General features: G+C 47.8%; 3 protein-coding genes across 11 annotated transcripts in view; 1 reads left to right on the top strand and 2 right to left on the bottom strand.

The window, feature by feature from the left end:
• The first annotated feature begins 325 nt into the window (after nt 1-325).
• On the top strand, nt 326-8,307 carry Gcdh (glutaryl-CoA dehydrogenase). 8 transcript variants are annotated; one of them, XM_052728518.1, is made up of 12 exons: nt 332-799; nt 2,174-2,307; nt 2,404-2,430; nt 2,614-2,852; nt 2,998-3,060; nt 3,275-3,445; nt 4,376-4,505; nt 4,586-4,802; nt 5,285-5,388; nt 5,590-5,715; nt 5,918-6,078; nt 7,785-8,307. In XM_052728518.1, exons 1-12 carry the CDS (start codon nt 692-694, stop codon nt 7,856-7,858), a joined length of 1,554 nt encoding a protein of 517 aa, XP_052584478.1. In that variant the 5' UTR covers nt 332-691; the 3' UTR covers nt 7,859-8,307. The 8 variants fall into 8 exon arrangements, with proteins under 8 accessions (XP_052584486.1, XP_052584481.1, XP_052584478.1 ...); XM_052728522.1 differs by having other exon boundaries at nt 682-2,116; XM_052728523.1 differs by having other exon boundaries at nt 682-2,116; nt 2,709-2,852.
• Nucleotides 7,447-22,366, bottom strand: Syce2 (synaptonemal complex central element protein 2). Its single transcript, XM_052728535.1, has 5 exons — nt 22,297-22,366; nt 21,789-21,901; nt 11,519-11,672; nt 8,801-8,989; nt 7,447-7,727 (listed from the first exon to the last, which is right to left on the bottom strand). Exons 1-5 carry the CDS (start codon nt 22,309-22,311, stop codon nt 7,683-7,685), a joined length of 516 nt encoding a protein of 171 aa, XP_052584495.1. The 5' UTR covers nt 22,312-22,366; the 3' UTR covers nt 7,447-7,682.
• Nucleotides 22,367-25,082: 2,716 nt separating this feature from the next.
• The window catches only part of Farsa (phenylalanyl-tRNA synthetase subunit alpha), a 14,795-nt gene continuing 14,640 nt past the window's right edge, over nt 25,083-25,237 (bottom strand). For both annotated transcript variants that reach the window (XM_052728516.1, XM_052728517.1), the window contains exon 13: nt 25,083-25,237. This exon is cut by the window's right edge and continues 242 nt beyond it. The gene's annotated coding sequence lies outside the window, so the exon portion shown is untranslated.

The following is a 25,237-nucleotide window of genomic DNA, read 5'->3' on the forward strand; positions in this document are numbered from 1 at the left end:
ACGTGTTTCTGAAACGTCCCCAGTCCCTACAGCTTCCGGAATCCTCCTCAGGATCCACTAAGACCAGCCAAATTAGCGAAGCCAACAGTCCTCTCCACTACCCTCCTCGGCATCCCTCCCACCACGCCCTTCGGTAACCTTGGTTACAGTCACGCCCTCCTCCGTAGCTGCCCAATCATGAAAGTCTGATGTCACCGGACAGGGTTGGCCTAGCTTGAATCTCACCTAGGTCATTGGCTTTAAGCATCTGACCGGAAACGGAAGCGGACTCATTTCTTTTATTTTTTTTTTATTTTTTATTTTTTTATTTTTTATTTTTTTTTTGGTTTTTTCGAGACAGGGTTTCTCTGTGTAGCTTTGCGCCTCTCCTGGAACTCACTTGGTAGCCCAGGCTGGCCTCGAACTCACAGAGATCCGCCTGGCTCTGCCTCCCGAGTGCTGGGATTAGACTCATTTCTTTTAAAGATGAGTTTTCCCCTAGTGCAGAAAGCGTGAGTGGGGAAATCGCGGCCCAGGTCTTCCGGGGGCGGGGACTCCAGAGCAGGAGGGGGGAACCGGACGGCTTCCAGCTGCAGGGCAGACGAGCGCCCAGGTCCCCAGGTCCCCCCGGCTGTCCTCGGGGCCATGATGCAGCCGAGACTCTAGGCGACCCCCAGGCGAGGCGCCGACCCACCACGGCGGCACCGGGTGCATGCCAGTTGTCCGACTAGCATGCAGCCCGTACCTGCGAGCATCCCGAGCGGCCGCCGCTGCGGAGCCGCAACCACAGCGCGACCTGAGGACGCGGCGCCAGCCGCTGGTCATTTTTCTCTATAGAGAGCCAGAAGAGAAAACAACCATAGAAGAGAAAGTGCCAAAATCTCGGTTTGGTTTGTTTTCTTGGCTGTCGTAAGCTAATTTGTTTATGAAAATGCCCAGCGTGTGTAATCTGAATAACTGGAGGCGATGGATCCGACCCCTGGTCATACTTACTTATGTAGTTAGTTAGCATGCTGATCTTTCTTACCTTGTGTGTTTGGAAATCTCATACAGCAGAGAAGGTAAGTGAGTCCAGCACCTCTACCCTTTCTTAGTCTGTTTGACAGAATCCCTTAGCCTTCAATGCTTGGGGGTCAGAAAAACATTTCATCTCTCAACACTTTGCCGCTACAAGTGGAGGTGGGACCAGGTGGAGAAAAATAGATCTTCACACCCAAAGCTCTTTTGAGAAAGAGATTTGGGGAGGAGGAGTCCAGGAGAGTGACTGCCTCTACCAGAGTGGAGATAACGGCCACCAACTGACCAGGCAGGGCGGTTTATATAGGAACTCTTGGAGGAGGGGGGGAGTCACCCAGGGATTGGTTAGTTGTTTTTTCCTGCCCAGGGATTGGTCAGTTTTGTGGGCTAGGCTCAGACATGGCCATTCTCCTTTGGAAGGACTATAGTAAGGCGGCTGTTTTGACGGGATAAGCAGTTACCATTTCTCAGGAGAGGTTTACAGTTACATTTTTCTTTTTTTCTATTCTTGTCTTACTCTGTTCAAAACAGAGCATATTCCAATAGAAATAATAATATCCAAGACACCAGTTACAACATAGTCTAGATTATTCTACACAAACATCTAGCAAGCAGGAAAACCGCACACATACAAGCAGCATTCACAGAAATGCAGTTACTCTGGCACACGAGATCACGCCCACTCACAGAGTACACACAAACAAGTTGGATAGACCGGCAGACGGCATTGGCTGAGATCACCCACTAGCCGCCCACCTCTCTCTCCTCGCGCACACCATTTGCGGATTTCTCAAGGTCTGGGCTCTGAGACTTCCTTATTGAACTTTGGGATCCCGCCCCTCAGGCCCTTGGCAACTGGCTAGCCTGGGGTGGGCGGAGCAGAAATACAGTCGGCCAATTGGGCTTGTGCACTCGTTTTCCGCCCCTTCCTTGTTTGGATTCTTAAAGGGATTACGTGCCTAGGCAGGGAAGAGCCCGCTTCCAAAGCCAGGCTGCTACCTTGGCCCTTTTAAAAGGCAGAGCCACGGAGGAGGGGGGGTGTTCTGGGCGGAACCAATGAGCAACCCCTATCAGGCCGAGGTCAAGTGCGCAGGTCCTGAGCACAGCCTGCAGGCACCAGGTAAGCAGGGTACTGGGAGGGAGAAAGCTGGGCTCCGTTGACGCCCGGCTTTTCCAGGTGGCGTTCGCTGCGACGCTCGCCGGCTATATACATGGCTTTGAGAGGAGTCTCCGCGTGGCTACTGAGCCGCAGGCCCGGCCTGCACTTCCCATGTGTCCCGCGTACGTGGAGCTCGGCGGCGGCACACACCGGTCAGTGCGGGTGGGGGTGGGGGAGGCCCGGGATGGGGTCGGCAGGGAGACACAAGGACACTTTCTCAGTGTGTCTTTCTCATCCTGTGTTTGCAGAGAAAACACAGAGTCGATCGGCCAAATGTAAGATCCACCTTCCCACCTACCCCCGGTCCAGCTGTTGTCTTGACCCTTGGTGGTCTCTGTCTGTGATTGCAAGGACTGCTTTGAAGGGAGGCTGGGTTGTGCCCAGGGTCAGAAGGGCTAAGGTATTTGTTTCTATTGGGCTAGAGAAGGGTTGTGTTTGTCGGACTGTTTTGAAGCCAGGATTCACCTGGAGCGATATGGGGAGAAAAGGTGCAGCTTAGAAATCCAGAAGAGGCGGCGGGGTCTGGCTGATTCGAATCCCACGCCCCACCCAGCCTCTCGTCCTGGGTTTGACTGGAGGGACCCACTGGTGCTGGAGGAGCAGCTGACCGCCGATGAGAAACTCATCAGGGATACCTTCCGCAACTACTGCCAGGAGAGGCTTATGCCTCGAATTCTGCTGGCCAATCGAAATGAAGGTGCCCTGGTGTCGGGTGGGCACCCTGGGCTCCTCAACCACACAGGATCTGCACCAGCTTCAGTGCACACACCCCAGCTCTGTCCCTAGAGTCAGGGACTCCATCAAGCTGAGACAGGGCCTGACTCTGGCACCCACCTCTGCAGTTTTTCACCGGGACATCGTGCATGAGATGGGGGAGCTGGGCGTGCTGGGACCCACCATCAAAGGTAAGGACATTTCTGTGTATGCTCTGCAGTCCTTACTCCCAACATCCTGAAAAGCCACCACTTTCTCTCCGTAAAATGGGCAGTGGAAAGTCCCAGCGAGGGCAGCCCCAGGCCCACTTCCAGAAGGGCCCCAGTATAGCCCCTCCTCAGTCCCTGGTCCCAGCTGGGCTGAACTTTGGTCGTCTTTGATCTACCTGATCCTCTTCTACACCAGGGTATGGCTGTGCTGGAGTGTCATCAGTGGCCTATGGTCTCCTGACCCGAGAGCTGGAGAGGGTGGACAGCGGCTACAGGTCAATGATGAGTGTTCAGTCCTCCCTCGTCATGCACCCTATCTATACCTATGGGAGCGAGCAGCAGCGACAGAAGTATCTGCCCCGGCTGGGTAAGCAGCCGCTGCCTGGTCGAGGGAAGTCAAACTGTGGTCTGGAATGCAGATCCCAGTGTCCCCATAGCCTGCCTTATTTCCTACAGACCACTTGTCAGGCCCTAGGGCTCCGTTGCCAGTCTTGATCCCGTGCCGTCTGTCAGCCTTCTCCTCCCCTCCCCTTTGACTTCACCCCTGGCCACCATCATCTCCTCTTGGATTTGTTTTCTGGGCTCCTCATCCCAGTCCAAAGTTGAAAGTCTTAACTGCTAACCAGGTCCATGAAGCCCATAAGCAGGCCGCTGAGACCTTTCCTCTACTTCTCTGGCCACTAACATTTTATTTGTAGATAGGGTCTCACTATATAGCCCTGTTTGGCTTGCAACTTTGTAGACCAGGCTGGCCTCAAACTCAGGTCTACCTTTGGCCCCGAGGGAAAGAAAGAGAAGAGCTAGGATTAAAGGCCATGCACGACCATGCTCATCCCTCTGGCCACTCTTCCTCTGATTGCTCATCTACTAGGGATTCTCCAAATAACCACCTTGGTGATTACTCTTCCTCATACCCTCCTTCAGGCTGGGTGTGGTGGCACAGGCCTCTAATCCCAGCACTCCAGAGGCAGAGGCAGGTAGACCTCTGTTAGTTCTGGGCCAGCCAGGGCTATATACTGAGACCTTCTAAAAAACAAAAGAAACAGGGAAAAAAACCCAACCTTCATGCCCTCCTTCAGCTAAACCTTAGTGCCCTCCAAGACACTTTTGCCAACCCCTTCCTTCCTGACCTCCTTCACATTATGCCATTGTGATTATGGCCTGGACCATTTCCTCAGCTCACAGAGCGCAATGATGGCAGTGTTATCTGCCTTGGTTACAGACCTGGCTCAGTGGTGAAGATAATTTATCCGATGAGTGAGACTGGTAGCCTTATGATCCTGTCTTGTGCTTGCAGCCAAGGGTGAACTTCTGGGCTGCTTTGGGCTTACAGAGCCCAACCATGGGAGTGACCCAGGTGGCATGGAGACCAGAGCTTGCCACAATCCATCAAACCAGAGCTACACTCTCAATGGGACCAAGACCTGGTGAGGGGCCCAGGTGGTGGTGGATGAGAAGGTGTGTGAGGGATATCAGCCAGATCCCTCCATAACTTTCTGGCCCCCAGGATCACCAACTCGCCCGTGGCTGACCTGTTTGTAGTGTGGGCTCGGTGTGAGGATAACTGTATACGGGGCTTTCTGCTGGAGAAAGGAATGCGGGGCCTCTCAGCCCCTAGGATTGAGGGAAAGTTCTCCTTGCGGGCCTCATCTACTGGTATGATCATCATGGACAATGTGGAGGTGCCCGAGGAGAATGTGCTCCCTAATGTGTCCAGCCTGGCGGTATGTGGTAGACACCTTGGGAACTGGTGGGGGTCACCTGCTGGCTCATCTTTCTCACCTTTTCAAGAGGAGAGCTAACATACATGGTCCTTGTGCTTGTGGAACATTGTGGAGTCTGTGATGCTCCCTGTTCATGGATGGGCTAATTGTTCCTTTTGGGTTACCCCCTTGCTCATTGGCTCTGCCCAAGATGCATATGGCCCTGGACCAATTTCTACTCTGCTTATATGAGCAGCTTCCTGTCTCCTGCCAGCTTATTGCATCGGAGCACTGAGGTCAGGTCCCATGCTATATACAGGACTGCATGCACAGAGTGGAGAGGCACTGAACAAGGCTTGCCGCACCCAAGTTTTGGTGTGCGCACCCTATGTGATTTAAATGCAGATCCCCTTGTCTGGGGCATTTGGGAGATAGATTTTCTTGCTTCACAGTTGGTTCTTCCCAGGCCTTCAGCTGACTGAGACCTCTTGTCAATCTTATAGGGTCCTTTTGGCTGCCTTAACACTGCCCGATATGGCATCACATGGGGTGTGTTGGGAGCTGCTGAGTTCTGTTTGCACACAGCCCGGCAATATGCCCTGGACAGGTGTGTGGGGCTGCTGTAACACATGATGGGTGTGGAGGGTCTTGGAGTTCACCTTGTACTCCAACAGTGTCTTCCCCAGGAACCACCAAGTTTAAGTTCTATGAGATGGCTTGGGATATCCTGAGCAGTTAAATGTTGAGCTTCCCATGAACTGGGAAGCCTCTTGAACTACAGACCCTTACTTGACCTTGCCTGTTCTAGGATCCAGTTTGGCGTCCCCTTGGCCAGGAACCAGCTGGTTCAGAAGAAGCTGGCGGACATGCTCACCGAGATCACACTGGGCCTCCATGCGTGTTTGCAGCTTGGCCGTTTAAAGGATCAGGACAAGTAGGGATTACATATACACTGTGATTGAGTCCTGGGCCCTTTCTGAGGCCCTTCCCAGATGGTGGCCCCAGGGACACAAGCTTCTTTCCCTCTGTTTTTATGGGCAGATCGGGGACAGCCTTACCGGGTGGACATGTGCTCCATCTGCTGGGTGCGGTCAGGGCATGAGACCCAGTGTTTATAACATATGTGCCACTCCCAGGGCTACCCCAGAAATGGTCTCCCTGCTGAAGAGAAACAACTGTGGGAAAGCCCTGGACATTGCCCGCCAGGCACGAGACATCCTAGGAGGAAATGGGATTTCTGATGAGTACCATGTGATTCGGCATGCTATGAATCTGGAGGCAGTAAACACTTACGAAGGTCAGTGCTGGACCCTGGGCTTGGGGAGGAGGGTGTCACAGTGGTCTGGGTAGGGAGATAGCAGTAAGGAACCGGGATAGCACAGCTAAGTCTTCCAGCTGTCACCAGGTGACTATCAAGCCCTACCCCTCTGTCCCTCACCTGGTGTTAGTTGTTCAGAGGTTGTGAACTGAACAGAGGTTATAAATAAATTTATAAGGGAGTGCACTGTATGACTTCAGAGGTTCTGATGAGCAGACCATGTGAGAGACTCCTGGCCCTTGTTCTCATTGTGGGATGGGACATGGAGGGAGACACAGTTCCAAGAGAGAGGCATGGTTCTTGGTGGGTAGGTGGGTGTGAAGAAGAGAACAGGGCACAGTAATTATATCACTACTTCATGTTCAGAGGGGAAAAAAAGCTGTTAGTAGACTGTAAGAGTCACAGGGCATGTACCCATGGCTTAGGACAAACTTGGAAAAGGACATGAAAAGAGCTGGGGAAATGGCTCAGCAGTTAAGAGCACTGGCTGTTCTTCCAGAGGACCTGAGTTCAATTCCCAGCAACCACGTGGTGGCTCCCAACCATCTGTAACGAGATCTGGTGCCCTCTTCTGGCGTGCAGGGACACATGTAGGCAGAACACTGTATACATGATAAATAAATCTTTAAAAAAAAAAATGAAAAATGATATTGAAAGAAACAAAAAAGAGGGCTGTAGGAATGGTTCAGTGGGCACAACAGTTGCCATAAAAGCATGAGAACCTGAGTTTAAGTCTAGAGCCCTTAAGAACCAGCACAGTAGCCTGTGTCTGTAACCCATGTGAAACTGAGGCATGAATCCCTGGTGGAAGTTCTCAGACCAGCCAGCCTGGGTACACACTAGTGAACAACAAAAATCCCATCTCAAATAAGGCCCAAGACCTGAGTTGTCTGCTAGCCTCCAAATGTGTCATGGCATGTGCACCTACACTTGCACATTTTTCACCAATATTTAAAAGGGGGCAGTACAATCCAGTGTGATCCATGCATGAGGACACTAGCTTCATGGGCTGAGAGGCTTCTGGACAGAAAAAGCAGAATGTATGGAATACCTTCCTTGCCTCTCTCAATGACTGAGGTTTTGAACCAAGGGAAAGTCACACAGTCTTCAATGTTTATCTCAGGCTACAGGAAGAAACATTCCAGAAACAGGGAGAGGGAGAGGTGGGTAAGATCCTACAATGTGAGCATGATTTGAGACGGGTCAGCCGTGGGCTTTGGAAGTAAATGGAATCATTTAACTATAAAAAGGAAACTGCTGTCCCTAAAGGTGGGGTGGAACAAAGGACCATCCGTGTTTCTGCATAGATGATCAGTCTTCCCAGTTCTGGAAGAAAGCAGGCCAGGGTAGAAATCAAACATTTAATCAACTGTAGGTGTGGGTTGGGTGAATTTGCTAAAGCTGGGCCTGTGGCAGGGGCTAACCTTGCCACACTTTGGTAGTTAGCACAAAGATCATTGCATATGGTGGCATTTGTGTTAAGTTACAGGACTGTTTTAAAAAAAAAAAACCTCAGCATGTCTGAGTGGGCTCTGTGCCTTCTCCTGGTGACTGTCGTTGAGACGGGAGCTTCTCAGCAGCAGTCAGCACTCACCGTCTTTGTAGCTCTGTTCTTCTGACGTGGGGACCTAGGGCATCACGAGGCATGAAGACTTCAAACCAGTTCTAACATTCATCTCACACAGGTACACACGACATTCACGCTCTGATCCTCGGGAGAGCAATTACTGGGATTCAGGCATTCACAGTTGGCAAATGAACCCACTTCAGCAGAGGGCCCTTCAACAGAGAAATTGCTTGGCTAGATCCTGGCAGCACTGTGCATTGCTCCAAGTCTGCTCAACAAGTGGTGGACGGACCCAGTTTTTATGGTGGAAAGTGAGACACTGATGTGAGACTATGGAAATTTCTTTCTGGAAGATGTTCAGATATGCTCTATACAAAAAAGATGCAATTCTCTGTAGGCCCTCGGCCCTTTTAAAATGAGATCAGACTCCCATCTACCTTGTTTTAAGCTTCTTCTAACTGAGGAGGAGCGAGATACAACGGGGAGAGACACGGAAGCCAGTGAGTGAAGTAGAGCAGACTTTGTGAGAAGGTGCTCTGGAGTTTACAGTGTGCCTTCCTTCCTGCCTCCATCTCAGGGGCAGTACCTTCTGTGTCCAACACTGAGCAGATAAAAGAGGAAAATAAAGAGCCTGTGCCTCACTCCTTGGGGTTGGTCTGGGTTTACTGGTAACCAGAGAGGTAGTTTGGGGAGTTTCTCACAAGAGGGATGAACATGCCTGGGATTGTGCCTTTCTGGAATAGTCAGACTTGGAGCTAGACAAGTCTCTGACTGGCAGGGGGCACTCTGCCCTTTCCTTCATGATGTAGCTAACTACACAATGATAACATGGACACCAGTTTGGTTTCCCAGTCCAAACCATGTGACTTGGGACCCCCAGCAAGGTAGCAGAGCATCAAGAGCTTTTGCAAGGACTGTAACCCTGTGGCCTAGGACTGTCAGTGCAGGGCTTAGTAACAGCCCTGTTTCCTAAAGTTGGGGTGACTATCAGTGGCAGAGCACTTGTCTGGCATGTGCCCTGGATTTCATTCCCAGCAATGCAGGGGAAAAGGAGAAGTCTGGTTCCTGTTCATATTTACTCTCAACTGAGTCATTCCAGGTCTTTCCTCACAGGATACACCCCCAAACTCTTACCTCAGACTGGACACATAGGTCCTTGTATACAGTTTCCACAGTATGGCAGACTTGTTTTAGCTCCATTTCCAGAAGGCTGATCTTTGCCATCTTCTGAGTGAATTCTTGGAGCCTTTCCTGAATGATCTTGCTGTGGTGGCTGTACACCTGGTACATCCTCTCCTCCAATTTTTCTGTCAGATCCGTGACCTTTCAGAGAGTAACAAAGAATTGTACTGAGTGCAGATAAAATTTGGTTTTTGTTGTTGTTTTTGAGACATGGTCCTGCCAAGTACCCGGACTGGTCTTGAACTCATCAATCTTCCTGTCTTAGCCTCCTTAGTGTTGGGACTATATGCACACAGGTACACACCACTATTCCCAGTTCTTTTGTTTCAGATGGTCAGTCCCATGTAGTCAGGACTGGCCTTGAACTTGGAGTTGAGGCTGGTTTTAAACTCCTGACCCTAGTGCTTCTACCTTCGAAGTGCTGGGAATTATAAGTATGTGCCACAATGCCTAGCTTCTTTTGTTTTCTTTAAACAAGATACAAATGTATGTTCGGTTGTTCTTCATCTTAAATCTAGGAATGATTAAAAATCAACAGGAAAAGTAAAATCTGTAGGAAATCAGGTGTAGTGGTACACACCTGTTATCCCAGCCCTTGGGTGTAGAAGCAGGAAGATCTCCTGGGGCTATACATTGAGTTCCAGGTCATCTAGAGTTACATAGCAAGATCCTGCCTAAAAACCCCCAAATAAATAAAATGTAAGGAAAGACATGCATTGGTTCTATGCAAACACTACCTCATTTGAATGAGAGATCTGAGTACCACCTGTGAAGACTAGCATCCATGGGGTTCTGGAACCAATCCTCTATGTGATACTAAGGAAAGACTATACGTAACTAGAAATAGAAAAGGTCTGACTGAGGGCCCAGGACCAGTGCAGTTCATGGCTCTGCTGGCTGTGTATTCTCAAGCAGCACCAGGCACAGCCGCTGATACTGCATTCCAGCAAGCATACCATCAGGGTTTGTGAGGCATGAGCTCCCTGTGTGCTGTAGGACCAACTATCTCATCCCAGATCACAGTTACCTTCTAAGGACACATGGGTAAGATAAGGCAAACTACAACCAGGCCTGTTGGAGCAGGCCTGTGTAGCTGAAGTTTTCCTGGTCCTGCCTGGCCCACGGTCAGGACAAATCTCTCTCACTAGCGTCCCCCAAGTAAACACAGAGACTTATATTACTTTTAAACTGTATGGCCGTGGCAGGCTTCTTGCTATCTGTTCTTATATCTTAAATTAACCCATTTCTATTAATCTATACCTTGCCTTGGGGTTTACCGGTAGCTTACATCTTGTTACTCATGGCGGCAGCTGGCTGCGTCTCCCTCACTCTGCCTTCCTGTTCCCCCAATTCTCTTCTCTGCTAGTCCCGCCAATACTTCCTGCCTAGCTACTGGCCAATCAGCGTTTAATTTATCAATCAATCATAGCAATCCATTCACAGCATAGAGAACATCCCACAGCAGGCCTGTAATCCTAGCTACTTAGAAAGCTGAGACAGGAGCATTACACGTTCAAGGCCTGGACTACAGAGTTAAGTTCAAGACCAACAGGGCAAGTGAGACCCTGCTTCAAAATAAAAAGTAAGGCTCAGTATTAGAAGACTTACCTAGCATGCTTAAGACTCTTGAGATGGATAGCTCTGGGTTCCTGAGCCTGGCTCCCTTATATCATTTACTACTTTTTTTATTTTTAAAGATATGGGTGTTTTGCCTGCTTGTCTGTATGTGTAACATGCATGCCTAGTAACTGTGGAGGTCAGAAGAGGGCATCTGATCTACTGGAGCTGGAGTTATAGGCAATTTTTTTTGTTTTTTTTAATTTTTTTTTGTTTTTACTTTATTTTATGTGCACTGGTGTGAAGGTATCAGATCCTCTGGAACTTCAGTTACAGACAGTTGTAAGCTGCCATGTGGGTGCTGGGAATTGAACCCAGATCCTTTGGAAGAACAGCCAATGCTCTTAACCTCTGAGCCATCTCTCCAGCCCCGAGTTATAGGCAAATGTAAGTTACCTGACAGGTGTTAGGAGTCAAACTCAGTCCTCTGGAAGAGCAGTAAGCGCTCTTAACTGCAGAGCCATCTCAAGCCCCACTTTTAAAAATTTTTTTGAGACCAAACTCTCACTATGTAGCATGGCTGGCTTGAAACTCACTATGTATGCCAGGCAGTAGATGACACACACCTTTAATTCTAGCACTTGGGAGGCAGAGGTAGGTGCATCTCTGTGAGTTTCAGGACAGCCAGGGCTACACAGAGAAACCCTGTCTCAAAAAACTTTAAAAAAAAAAAAAAAGAAAGAAAATTTAACTACCTATACCAGGATGGCCTTGAATGCAGAGATTTGCCTGCCTCTGCTTCCTAAGTACTGAGATTTTAAGGTGGAGCTACCATATCTGGTTTACCACTTAAAAAAATTGTGTGCGTGTGTGTAAGTGAGTATCAAACCAATAGCTGTTTTCAGGTTAGGCAAATGCTCTACCATTAAGCAACACACTCATCCAAACTCATTCATTTCTGAGCCTTAGTTTTCTCTAACCTATGAGAATGGCCCAATCTACTAAGTGTTCTAGAGTAAAATGAGAACCATGTGCAAAGCGCCTCGCAGGGTCTCTGGAATTTAACAGATGTCAGACCATAGGTTCTTCCTTCCCTCTGAGGGATTCTGTCACCTTCATCTTGAGGCTGTCCCTGAAGTTAGTCATAAGTGCATGGTCCTTCTGCCTGCTCTCATTGATATTTTCAATCAGCTCCTGGGCTTTCTTCTTCAGGATTTCAATGCTGGAGTCCAGAGAGGAGAAGGGTCCTGGCAGCTGGTAGTTGGCACTAAAGTGGAGATACAAGGGTTAAACTCTGACTTCTGAAAGTGCTGAAATTAGCATTATGTTCTACAAAAAGTGGCTGACCTGAGCTGGAGCTCAGTGGTAGAATATGTGCTTACCACAATCAGGTAGCATACACACACACTCACATGAGGCCAGGGAGAACGTGATCTAATTAAGCCGTATGGCATGAGTGAGGAAGGTGTGGATTGCACCTTTGTGGGTGGCATTCGAAAATTTTTCTATTTCATTCATACCTTGAGATATGAGGCAGCCTCCCAGCCCTTGTATAACCTGGTTGAACCAAGGTATAAGCCTAATGTGCTTGCAGCTCCAGAACACAGTCTGTGCAGTGCAAAGCCACTACTCGTATCTTTGCATACCCACTGGCTTCTCGGAAGTGAGCACTACGGTAGTTTGAATTAGAACCAACCCCCCCTGGGGGGTGCTTATATGTTGAATACTTGGTCCCCAGTTGGTGGAACTGTTTGGGAAGGTTTAGGAAGTGTAGCCTTGAAGAAGTGTGCCATTGGGGTTTGAGGTTTCAAAAGACTGGCACCATTCCCAGTAAACCCTCTCTGCTTGCGGTTTGTGGATCGAGATGTGAACTCACAGCTGCTGCTTCAGCAACATGCCTGTCTGCCACCGTCTATAACCTCAAAGGATCTACACTACTGTGTGCTTGTCATGTAGGATCAGAAGCCTCAGAGAACTGTGTCTTGGCAGTTGTCCATAACCCATTTTGTTGTTGGTTTTGAGACACTATCTCATTCTTTAGCCTAGGCTGGTTTCAAACTCAAGGCAACATTCCTGTCTCAACCTTTCAAGTGCTGAGATTATAGACATGAGTTTTATAGACATAATTTCTGTTAGGGAGTATTATTTTAAGGTGTGTTACTTTTGTTTATGTTGCATTTGTTTAACTCTGTGAAGCTGTGATACTTTGCCTGCCTAAAACACCTTGATGGGCTAATAAAGAGCTGAATGGCCAATGGCAGAAGAAAGGATAGGCAGGGCTGGCAAGCAGAGAGAAGAAATAGAAGGAGAAATCTTGGAGGAGAAAAGAAGTAGCCAGAGAAGGAGGAGGACTTAAGGGGCCAGCCACCCAACTACATTGCAAGCCACTGAATAAGAGTAAGATTTACAGAAGTAAGAGAACAGGAAAAGCCTAGAGGCAAAAGATAGATGGGGCTAATTTAAAGTTAAAGAAAGCTGGCAAGAAACAAGCCAAGCTAAGGCTGGGCATTTATAATTAAGAATAAGCCTCCATGAGTCATTTATGTGGGAGCTGGGTGGTGGGCCCCCTAAAAGAGTAAAAACAACGTTTTGACATATCAGCGTGGGGCTAGAGTGAAAGAGAAACCAACACCAAATTTCCAAGAGTCTGTTTTCTAATTCCACCATGTGAATCCTAGGGATCAGGTCCTCAGGCTCAGAGGCAATGAGCCATATCACTCACTGACTCTGCTGTCTTCTAACTCCTGATGTTCCCATCTATACCTTCAGGCCTTTCCAGGGCATCCTTTCTTACCTAAGTCCTGGATCCTCTAGAACAGTGGTTCTCAACCTGTGGGTTGCAACCCCTTTGCAGGTTGAATGACCCTTTCACAGTGGTTGCCCAAGACATCAGAAAACATCGATATTTATATTATGATTCACAACATAACAAAATTACAATTATGAAGTAGCAATGAAAATAATTTTATGGTTAGGAGTTACCACAACATGAGAAACTGTATTAAAGGGTCACAGCATTAGGAACCACTGCTCTAGAAAGAACTCCTGGCTGGCCTTAGTACACACATCACTTACAGTGTTACTGTCTTAGTCTATGACTCAGCTAATTGTAGACTCCAGGAGGGCTGGGACCTTGTAGAAGTCATCTTCTCTATCTCCATGTGCAGCCAATAAATGATTTTTGTAAGTTTGTTTGTTTGCTTTTCGACACAGGGTTTCATTGTGTAGCCCTAGCTATCCTGGAACTCACTTGGTAGTCCAGGCTGTCCTCAACCTCACAGAGATCCACCTGCCTCTGCCTCCGGAGTGCTGGGATTAAAGGCATGCGCCACCACTGCCCAGCCAAAATTAATGATTTTTAAACTGGGTGTGGTGGAACATTTGATCCTAGTACTTGGGAGAAAAAGGCAGGTGAATCTCTCCAAATTCAAGGGCAGGCTGATCTATATAGAGAACCTGTCTCAAAACAAAAAAATTTAATGATCCTTGAGGGCTTTCATTACCACCCATACTTTAGTTACCCCAAAATTTATTCCCAGCCTAGGACCCTCTTCTGTTCTTCCACGAAAGTGTCTCCTTCCAGACCTCCCAGCAGCAAGGCTATCCCAAAGACATTCAAGCTCCATCTTTGCCCACCAATTAGCATCTCCCTTCTTTCCCCTACACAAGAAGATCCCACCCTCCCTCCTCTTAAATGATACATAAGGCCACCCTGATCCCCACACTAGAAACTTAGCAGTCAGTCTAGAGTTGGGTTTCTCTGGCCCTCCATGTCCTATCTAGACATCTTCTAATTTCTACCTTTCAACCTTCCCCCTCCCCATGTATTATCCTTTGCAGCTTTACGGTTTTCATTTCTCACTAGGACCATTGTGACCTTCCAAACCAAAATCTGATCTCCTAATCCTGTGTGAACAGCTTAAGAAAGACCTCCGGGGCCACACAGTCAAATATAAATTCCTTGTTTAGCAGACAAGGCTTTCCAGGGCTTGGGCCTGCTGCACCCTTTTCAGCCATACTGTTTTGTTTTCTTGTGGGGGTAGGCCCCAGGCTCTGTACATGCTTGGTAAATGCTCTATCACTGAGCCATACCCTCTGCCCTAGCAATCTGACCCTTTAACAAAAAATTTCTCCAAACCCACTAGCCTTTACCCCGAACCACTTTCCCTTTCTTTCTTTCTTTCTTTTTTTGTTTGTTTTTTTATTTTTTTTTTTTTGTTTTGTTTTTTCCGATAGGGTTTCTCTGTGTAGCTTTGGACCCTGTAGCCCAGGCTGGCCTCGAACTCACAGAGATCCGCCTGGCTCTGCCTCCCGAATGCTGGGATTAAAGGCGTGCGCCACCACCGCCCGGCTCCACTTTCCCTTTCTGCCTCTGCCAAAGCAAGACCTAGGCTTCCCCTCCTGTTCTGGGTCATGACTCTGCTTTAGATTATGCTTTTTGTGCTCAGGGTGGGAACGACAGTTCTCTTGTGTGCTTTTCAGCACTTCAAAGGCTTCACTAGGTGCTGAATTCCCGAGTGTTCTGCTGACAGAGCTACTCTAAGATCTCTCATGCCTTCTTACACCCGGCTTGCCTTGTCTCACCTTCTCCTGGACCAGCTCAAGTTTTAGGATTTCAAAATTAGACTCAATCTTGCCAGGTCTTTCTTTTTGTGTAATTCTCTGCAACTTGACTGAACTTCTAATGGCTCCAAGACGCTCTACTCCAATACTCAAGAGGTGAGGTGAAAAAAAAATCACTTGAATTCAACTAATTCAAATTTTGTGGGACAAAAGCCTGCATTGGATGTCTACTGAGAGCATCTTTTTATTTTTCCAAACCCAAACCCTTCTTTTATAGATTTCAGCTTTTCCATTTCATTTTCTTTTTTTTTTTTTTTTTTTTTTTTTTGGTTTTTCGAGACAGGGTTTCTCTGTGTAGCTTTGCGCCTTTCCTGGAACTCGCTTTGGAGACCAGGCTGGCCTTGAACTCACAGAGATCCGCCTGGCTCTGCCTCCCGCGTGCTGGGATTAAAGGCGTGCGCCACCACTGCCCGGCCCATTTCATTTTCTTATACTCAGCAGCTACATATTAATCAAGATGCTAATGAATCATTGGTTTCCCTGGGTCTGCACTCACCAATTAGCTTTAATAAACAAAATGTGTGGTGTCCTCTCTGCAGGCTTCCTCAGTTCCTGGGCTGACTTCTGTGGCAGAACCCTGGCCTGAGGCCAGGGATGGAAAAGAGCCCATTACAGTTGTGAGGTGTGCTTGGCCTGCGTGGGGCTTGGGATGGAGGGCCTGTAAGCATATCGATGCACCCATCTATTATATCTGTCCTTCTAAGAAGCCCCTAATCAGTTCCAAGAATCAGAAGAGTTCCCAAGCTGGCAGGGGGCCCAGGAAATGGGTCTAAGCAAAGAGACCATCTGTTCGCTCCAGGTAAAGCTATGATTGGCAGGCGTATGAGCCAGAGCTACCCACTGATGGGGTCTTCTTTCCATGGCCTCTCACAGATAACACAAGTAAATAAGCTACCAGCCACTTATGACCATCTTAGGGGGCAGTCCCAGGAGAGGGACCCACAGAATCTGGCACTCAGGCAAAATGATGTTTTGCTGAAGTACTGCCAGGAAGGAAATGGTTCGAGTGGAAGCTGATGAGCCAGTTCCCTACCTACCTCCCTCCAGAAATATGTTAATATTTCAATCATGTTGCTGAGTGTTGGCTGCTGAGTCCATTAACTGGTCCTTGTGATGATTTTCATCCATCTGGTCTTTGGCTCCTGTAGAAGTCCTTCAAGTCTGTACATGCTTTCTTTGCCTGTGCCTCTTCACCACAAAGGTTCTGGTCTAAGTGTGCTATTTGAAGTACATTTATCAAATGAATGATTCATTCATATCTGCCTGTTTTCTAGTTCCTGACTAATAGCACAGGTCTAGGAAGCATTCTACACTGTGGTCTGCTTTCCAGTTGAGAAATGAGGGAGAAAAAGGAAAGTTGGTTTTGTCTGGATCGTCTGGCTCTGGCCTCAAGTGAGCTCATTCGGTCCACAACTGTCAATCACAACAGCCACTCCCACAGCATCCTAGCAGTCCCTTGTATCATACCACTTTGAGTTCTAGCTCAGAAATCCCAGCTGGGATTTCTCACTTTGGCTGTACATAATCATGAAAATGTCCTCTGCTCCCTCACACATCTTTTAAAAAAAAAGGGAGGGGGATGTAAAATGGAACTTAAGCTCTTGCCTCTGTTCTAGAAGTCAGCACCTGTGGGAAACCATGCCAAGCAGATAGCAGGGATGTCCTGGTAAGCACTGAGCTACTACTGGCTCTCTGGGGGATGGGGAAAAACCCTGATTTGTAGTTTGCCAAATGCCACTGTGCAAATATTCCCACTACAGCAAATATAAAGCTTCCAACATAAACTTGCCAGCTTGGGAAGGAATATATAGAATCAGCTCTTGCAAGCCAGTAGGAGCCAGCTCCAGTATACCATGGATGGGGACAATCTCCTTCCTCCTGCCTGTTCCCTAAGGGTTTTTTCCCAACCTCTCCTGCTAAATGGCACCCCAGACAGAACCCCTAACCTGATCCATGTCCACTCACACTTCCTTCAAACCATTCTCTATTTAGTAGCCAGGGCCTTTCTTGAGACAGTCTCACTTTGTAGCCTCAGCTGTCCTGAAACTCACCACGGAGACCAGGCTGGCATTGAACTCAGAGATCCGCCTGCCTCTGCCTCCCAAGTGCTGGGATTAAAGATGTGCACCACACCCAACCAGCATCTTTTATAACAGGAACCTGAGTAAGTCACTTCTCTGGCCCAGCAGTTCACACTAAATATATTCACCTTTCTTCTAGTACCTATTAAGATAGCTAAATCTGTGGATACACACCTTCTGTAAAATGGTGCAACATTTGCACAGAACCTACACATATCCTTCTGTTGCAAGCCAGGAGTGGTGGTGCACAGGAGGTAGGAGTTGCAGCATCAGTTCAGGACAATTTCAGCTATGTATCAAGCTCAAGGCTAACCTGGACTACATGAGAGACTTTCAAAAGAACAAAAGAAGCCTAACATTGGGCCAGTGAGACGACCTCATAGGTAAAGGCCACTACTAATCAAGCCTGGAGACCTGAGTTCAATCCCAGGAAGCCAAAGATGGATGGAGAGAAATGTGCTAAATCTGTTGGGTGGCCTGGCAATTTGGAACCTGAATATACAGGAGACTATATATACTACATCCCCACAAAAACTTGTATTTGGATGTTCATAGTACTATTACATATAATAGTCAAACTACTTGTCTTTTGATAACAGACAAAATATGACAGACTCATAATATGTAATTTTATTCAGTCAGACTGAAGCTCTGATAAAGGCTATGGTATAAATGACATGCCAAGTGAAGAATGCTAGACACAAAGGAGCAAATGGCATATGATTACATGCACATGAAATGTCCACAATAGACAAATGTACGGAGACAGAAAGCAGACTAGTAGTTATAGGAGATGGGAAAGAGGCAGGTTGGTATGAGGTTTCTTTTTGGAATGATAAAAATGTTTTCAAGTTGACTAGTGGTGGTTGTATGGCTCTATGAATATACTAAAAACTATTAAATCACACACTTCCACAGGTGAGTTGCATGGCATGTCACAGAATGAGCATCCTTAATTCTAAATTCCAAAATTCAGGCCAGGCATGGTAGTGAATACCTTTAATCCCAGCACTGAGGAGGAAGAGGCAGGCTGATCTGAGTTCAAGACAAGTCTGATCTGCACAGTGAGTTCTAGGTTGCCAGGTTACATATTGTGACTTTGCCTTAACAAAATAAATAACCTCCAAATCTAAAGGTTCATGATGCTTAGAAAGTTTCAGATAAACAGGATGGCACATGCCTATAATCCTAGCACTTGGGAGGTTGACTCAGAAGAACCTTGAGTTCTAGGACAATTCTAGGACAGAGCTGAGCTGTACAGTAAGACCCTGCATGAAAAAACAAGGGCTGGGTGTGGAAAGTGGATAAAGTCCTGAATAAATATGTAATGTTGATGTGAACACAAAGTGTCCATAACTTCAAGTCTTCAGAATTCTAGAGATGGCAAAACCTTCCCATGGTCTATGTTCAGATGTTGACGTGTCTGTACAAAGTATGGACTACAGTTGTTTTTTTCCCTCCTGAATGTTTACAGCCTGAGACCTCCCCTACAGAGACCCACTACTGAAATTAGCTGAACTTGCCTCCTCATTCAACTGTATACAATAAATCTGCCTCAATTGGTTAAAATATATACATATAAATGTTTCACGGCTGCTGATGGTATACCTCCATCAGAGCACACAGCCCACCCAACCCTAGCTTTTCTGTACATGTGCCTGTCCTTACTTCATTTCTTTGTCACACCAGTCAGGGTCAAGTTCAAAGTGCTGCAGTTTCAGCAACTGGAAATGTACACTCAGTGACAGGGTGCTCATTTACCATGCATAAGACACTGGGTTCCTTGCCCAGTACAGCAAAAGTCAAGAAAGTAAACAAATGTAAGATCCCAAATCAGAATATAGGAGAAAATCTAAGTGACTTTGGTTTTGGGGTTTTTTGATAGTCTCACTATTTAGGCTGTGCTGGCCTTAAACTCAGGGAGATTCACCAGCCTCTGCCTTCAGCTGGAATTAAAGACAAGTGCCACCACACCTGGCTGTTGGTGTATTATTTTTTTGTTTGTTTGTTTGTTTTGAGACAGGGTTTCTCTGTATAGCCCTGGCTGTCCTGGAACTCACTTTGTAGACCAGGCTGGCCTTGAACTCAAGAGATCAACATGCCTCTGCCTCCTGAGTGTTGGAATCAAAAGCATGTACCATTATGCCCAGCTTTTTTGGAAAGGCTGTTAATGTCTTAAATAAAACAAACACAAACACACACACACACACACACACACACACACACACACACACACACAAGAAAGAGCTGAGAAATTGGACCTCATTGAAATTAAAAACTTAAAACCAGGTATAATTTGTAGCTGTTTTATTCATAACTGCTAAAACTTAGAAGCAATCAAGATGTCCTTAAAAAATGAAATGGACATATATCAGGGCATATCCACACAAAGGACATTATGAAGCACTAAAAACAAATGAGTTTATGATGCCACCAAAAGACAATGAGCTATCACAACTTCACACTGCTGAGTCCCAAGGAACCAGAAGTGCTGGCTTGGTCGCTCTTGCATGTCCATCATCTAGACCCTGAATAAAGAGTTGATGAATAAAAGTGGAAGGAAAACCGTTTTTTAATTTATCCTTGACACCTGCTTTCTTTCACTCCAGAATCTCATCCATTATCAATTTTTCAGATCTATCTTCTTAACTATTTTCAGCACCTGACATCTCACCACTTCCCTAACACCACAGACCAAGCTATACTCATCTTGCACTTGAATTATTCCCATTGCCGACTCCCTCCTGTCCTCCTTCATGTCACAGCAGCTAGGGGGAGCCTTTGTCTACTTTCTTTCAAAGAACAAACTTCTATAAAGGGCTAGACAGTTAAAAAAAAAAAAATTCAGCCGGGCGGTGGTGGTGCACGCCTTTAATCCCAGCACTCGGGAGGCAGAGCCAGGCGGATCTCTGTGAGTTCGAGGCCAGCCTGGTCTCCAAAGCGAGTTCCAGGAAAGGCACAAAGCTACACAGAGAAACCCTGTCTCGAAAAACCAAAAAAAAAAAAAAAAAAAAATTCTTTTGAGTCTCATAATGTAGCCCTGACTAGCTTGGAACTCAGAGAGACCATCAGCCTTTGCCTCCCCAAAACTTTTTAATATAAAGTAGCCAAATGGTGTCAGTCCTCCCATTCTTAAACCTCTGAGAGGCATCTAAAGTCTGACTGTAAAGTCAGGGATGGCGCTCAGTCGGTAGAGTGCTTGCTTAGCATGCACAAAGCCCAGAGTTCAACCCCAAGCACTGTATAAACCAGGTGTGGCAGTACAAGCTATAATCCTAGTAGTTGGGAGATGGAGGACAGGAGGATCAGAAATTCAATTCAAGGTCATCCCAGCTACATGGCCAGTTTGAGGCCAGTCTGGGATATGTAAGACCCCACTGAAGGAAAGCAAAAAGGGAGAGGAGAGGTCTAATTGTGTCTCTTACTATCTCCCTCTTAACCTTCACTGTTCAATAATCTCTACAGCCTGTACACCAGCAGTTCCTCTGCCTGGAGCAGGGTCTTCCTTCTAATGATTTATTCTTCATCTCCAGGAACTCTGCTATGACCTTGAAGGTAAATCAGTCACCATTATTGTGTCCTCATATTTTTTCCTTATAGCATGTAGCATCTGGACTGCTACCTAGTGGGCTCTATCACAAGTCAAGGGCTGGAGAGATGGCTCAGAGGTTAAGAGCACTGACTGCTCTTCCAGAGGTCCTGAGTTCAATTCCCAGCAACCACATGGTGGCTCACAACCATCTGTAATGAGATCTGGCGCCCTCTTCTGTCTACATAATAAATAAATAAATAAATTAAAAAAAAAGAAAACAAATCACAAGTCAAATTTAGAACAGGTGCTGGGGATGTGGCACTTGCTTGCATTTTGAAAAAAAATATTTATTTAAATTGTTATTGAGAATAGTGTGCATAACCAGTGTGTGGTGGTGCACGCCTTTAATCCCAACATTTGGGAGGCAGAGGCAGGTGGATCTCTTTGAGTCCAAGGACAACCTGGTCTATATATTGAGTTCCAGGCCAGTCCAGCCTACATAATGAGACTCTGCTTTGAGAGAGGGAGCTGGAGAGGTGGCTCAGTAGTTAAGAGCATATGTTGCTCTTGCAGAGGACCTTCATTAACAGCACCCACACGGTGGTTTACAACCATCCATAACTTCAGTTCCAGAGGACCTGATAGCCTCTTCTGACCTGCATAAGCACTAGGCTTGCACACAGTGTACATACACACATTCAGGTAAAACATTCACACACATAAAATAAATCATAAACAAATTGAAGTCTACACAAGCAGGCCCACCCATGACATGGTTCAGGAAACAGGCATTTTGCTGCTAAGCCTGAAGACCAGAGTTCTATCCCAGAACCACATGGTCCAATAGGTTCTGACTTCCACATGTCCACCCCTTTCACACACACACACAAAATGTTTAAAAAACAAACGGTACAAGAGAAGACGAGTCTGAACACGAGGATGTTATGCAGTGTCAGACAGGGACTTGAGCATCTGTAGATGTGGCTTCGGGAGAGGGGGAATCCTGAAACTAAACCCCGTGGCTATGGAAAGGATGACAACGTTCCTAGCTCCCAGGGCCGTTCTGGGCACGCAGACCTTGTGGAAGGAACCGCGTGAACAGAAACGGGCCCGGAGTCGGGAGAGCCGCTGGACCCGTCCCCCTCACCTGGCCGCCGCTGCGCTAGCCTCTCCCTCGTGGTTCTCGTTCTGATGGTGCTCCCTGCTCTCCACAGTCGCCTGGGGTCCCTGGTCCTTTAACTCCACGGGAGGCACGTCCACCTGCGAGCACAGCCAGCTCTTGAGGGCGGCGTGGGGGGCGCGTCCACCTGAGTGTGTGGCACCCTCGGAAGGGACGCTAGCTGGGACCTCCGGGCGCACGCCTCTATCCCCTCCCCAGCCCTCGGGAGGCTGAGGCGAGCGGCCGCCTGAGTTCGAGGCCGGCCTGGTCTACGCGGTGAGTGGCCTTCGCCCGGCTCCTGGGGAGCACCGCACCCCTCACAGCCTTGTCCGTCAGGCCCCAGCGGTTCCCTGTCAGTACGTCTCGCCCCGCCTGGCAGGAGGCGGCCCCAAAGGTGAGGAACAGCCCCGGGACAGGTCTGTGGGGTAAGTCCCGGATCCCGCCCGCCCTCTGCCCCGCCTGCCGCCCGCAGAAGGGAAAACAGCGCCTCACGTACTCCCTGGCGCTCCATTTCGTCTTCTCCCGCCGCGGCGCTCCCGCCCTCTGCGCGCGCCCCGCCCCTGCGCACGCCCCGCCCCGCGCACGTGCTGAAGCGCGCCCTGGCCCCGCCCCCAAAGCTTTGCGCAAGGACCAGCGGGCGGTTAGACGCAGCAACCGCTCGGTGTCCAAGGTCGTGGGGCGCATGTGCGGGACTCGAGTCACCTGTGGCACTCAGATTACAGGGAGTCTGACCAGTTCTTACGGAGTTTCCGCCCTCTGCTATACAACTTTTTTTTTTCAAATTGTTTTGAAACAGGCTCCCACTATGTCCTGGCCTAGGACTCTTTGTAAACCAGGCTGGCCCTGAACTCACAGATACCGGCGTGCCTCTGCCTCCAGAGTGCTAGAATTAAAGGCAGACACCCTCACGGCTAGTGATAGCCTAAAATATTTATTTATTCACTTATTTATTTTGTGTTTTCGAGACAGGGTTTCTCTGTGTAACAACCCTAGCTGTCCTGGATCTCGCTCTGTAGACCAGGCTGACCTCAAACTCGAGATCCATCTGCCTCTGCCTCCTGAGTGCTGGGATTAAAGGTGTGTGCCACCACCGCCTGGCTCTCTACATTTCAAATAAGCTCACGCTGGTCTGGAACTCAATATGCATCTCGGCATGCCTGTAACCCCAGTGTTTGGGGGCTGAGGTAGGAGGATCTCCAGCTTCAGGCCAACTTGGACAAAATGGGCAGGACCCAGACTCAAAAAAAAAATCCAATCTAAAACACTGAGGCTAGGAACAGTTACCATGCCTGTGGTCCACACTATTTGGATAACTGAAGCAAAATTGCTCAGGCCTAGGAGTTGGGGCCAGTCTGGGCAACACAAAAGCCCTGTCTCAAAAAAGGGCTAAACCTGAGGATATAGTTCAGTTAGAGCATTTGTCTAGCATACACACCCTGGGTTTGATTACCAGCACAACCCACACAAATGAGTAATATATTGGAATGGATGTATGCAAAGGCCCTGAGACCAGCTCAGGATCAGCAGCAGCCCTAGAGAGGCTCTCTGGCAGGAGAGCAGGGACCTAAGAGAGGCCATGGACAGGATACCACAACAGGGGCAAAGGCCCTAGGGATATCTGTCACATTGTCCACATAAGGGAGGCATGCAGGAAGGTCCCAATCACATAGTATAACTTCTGAGCCGAGCTGTCATCATTACACACTAAACTAGGACATATCTTGACACCTACATTCTGTGGAAAATGACTATGAATCTGGATTTTCACCAGCTAGACCATGGAAGAACTGGCACTCTTATTTATTTTTGGGAGATTCAAGTTTCTCTGTGTAGCCCTGGCTGTCCTGGAACTGGCTCTGTATATCAGTCTGGCCTCAGAGATCCACCTGCCTGTGTCTCCCAAGTACTACCACACTGTTTGAAAAACTGGTAGTCTCAAAACACATTCCCATTTATGACTGCTGTGATAGAAATCTAAAACAACATTGTTGTAAAAGTTGCAAGGATAAAACATCTGGCAGATTCTAAAATTTATTGATAGGAGGCAATGAACTTCAGTGTTGCCAGGCAGTGGTGGTGCACACCTTCAATCTAGAGCTTGGGAGGCTGAGGCAGGAGGATCTCAGTGAGTTCGAGGCCAGCCTGGTTTATTGGGCTAGTTTCAGGACAGCCAAGGCTACACAAAGAAACCCTATCTTGAAGAAAGAAATAAAAAAATTCTAAGCGTGGTGACATTCATCTATAATCTCAGTATTTGGGAGGCTGAGGCTGAAGAATCTCAAATTTGAGGCTAGCCTGGGCTATAGTGATAACCTATGTAGACCAGGCTGGCTTTGAACTCACAGAGATCTGCCTGCTTCTGCCTCCTGAGTGCTAGGATTAAAGTCGTGTGCCACCACCACATAGCCTAAAAAAATTATTTAGCAAATAAAGACATATATGCAGACAAAACAACCATAAACATAAAAAAATCAGCCCTAGAAAAGCAAATTCAAGTGCAGGTGCCCAAAGCTTTATGCAACTTCTTCCTCAAAGTTCATGAGTCTTCTCTTTTTTTAACACAGACTAAGTATGTGGCCCAGGCTGGCCTTGAACTCATGATGCTCCACTTCAGCTGCTCCAATGCTGGGAGATTTCATCATAGGGGAATTAAGAGCAGCTTCTCACCCCACACCCTTGCTCCTACCAAGCATGGGAATGCTGGCTTTTAGGCCATCACCTACTAAATGTTCCTTTCCCCAAGAGGAGTTTCAGTTCTACTCACTTAGAGGAGAGGACTGGGTACCAGTTAGTGATTAGTGGATGATAGATAGGGGTGAGGGGCTGGCTCAGTTAAGTGCCTGCTGTGTGAGTACGAGTTCAATCAACAGAATCTACATTCACAATAAGGGATGTGCACTTATAATCTTAGAGTAGGAGAGATGGAAGCAGAAAGGTCCCTGGAGCTTGTCAGGCAGCCTGGCCAAACTGGTGAGTTCCATCTCAAAGGATATGGACAGTGTTCCTAAGGATGACACCCAGGATTGTCTTCCACATGTACTTGAACAGATAGACACACATCCATTAAAAATAAATGTTGAGTGGAGCCACGGACTGGCATGGGCTGCCTGGGACCTCCTAGGATCCCAGACCATGGAGGATCTGAAGCCTTGACCCCCCCCCCCCCAAAAAGCACACTCAGGAACCACCGCCCAGTTTCCTCCAATGGAAGGGGAGCACTACATGGAACTGGGAGTGAGGGAAGGCCCACAAATCACCTATGAAATGAACAACAAGGAAGGATCATAAGGAAAGGCACCACATGAGGGAAGTGCCCACTTTATTAGACAAGAGCCGACCCGCAGGGCCCTAACCCACCCTTAGAGGCATACTACATGCACCACTAGAGACGAGCACAAGAAACCTACTTCCTGTACTCAGGACCCTGCCCCTGGGTG

The sequence above is a fragment of the Peromyscus californicus genome, unplaced genomic scaffold (assembly GCF_007827085.1).
Source record: "Peromyscus californicus insignis strain IS unplaced genomic scaffold, ASM782708v3 Scaffold_8__1_contigs__length_139910024, whole genome shotgun sequence".
Classification (NCBI taxonomy): domain Eukaryota; kingdom Metazoa; phylum Chordata; class Mammalia; order Rodentia; family Cricetidae; genus Peromyscus; species Peromyscus californicus.

Bases quoted from the DNA above. Each gene is read 5' to 3' on its own strand.
- Gcdh (XM_052728518.1), top strand. From the start codon at position 692: ATGCCAGTTGTCCGACTAGCATGCAGCCCGTACCTGCGAGCATCCCGA. The intron at 800-2,173 runs GTCATTTTTCTC...CGGCTTTTCCAG, and splicing joins GGACGCGGCGCCAGCCGCTG to GTGGCGTTCGCTGCGACGCT. The intron at 3,061-3,274 runs GTAAGGACATTT...CTTCTACACCAG, and splicing joins GCTGGGACCCACCATCAAAG to GGTATGGCTGTGCTGGAGTG.
- Syce2 (XM_052728535.1), bottom strand. The intron at 11,673-21,788 runs GTGAGGGGGACG...TCTCCACTTTAG, and splicing joins GCTAGCGCAGCGGCGGCCAG to TGCCAACTACCAGCTGCCAG. The intron at 7,728-8,800 runs GTAAGAGTTTGG...GTGATGCCCTAG, and splicing joins ACCTATGTGTCCAGTCTGAG to GTCCCCACGTCAGAAGAACA.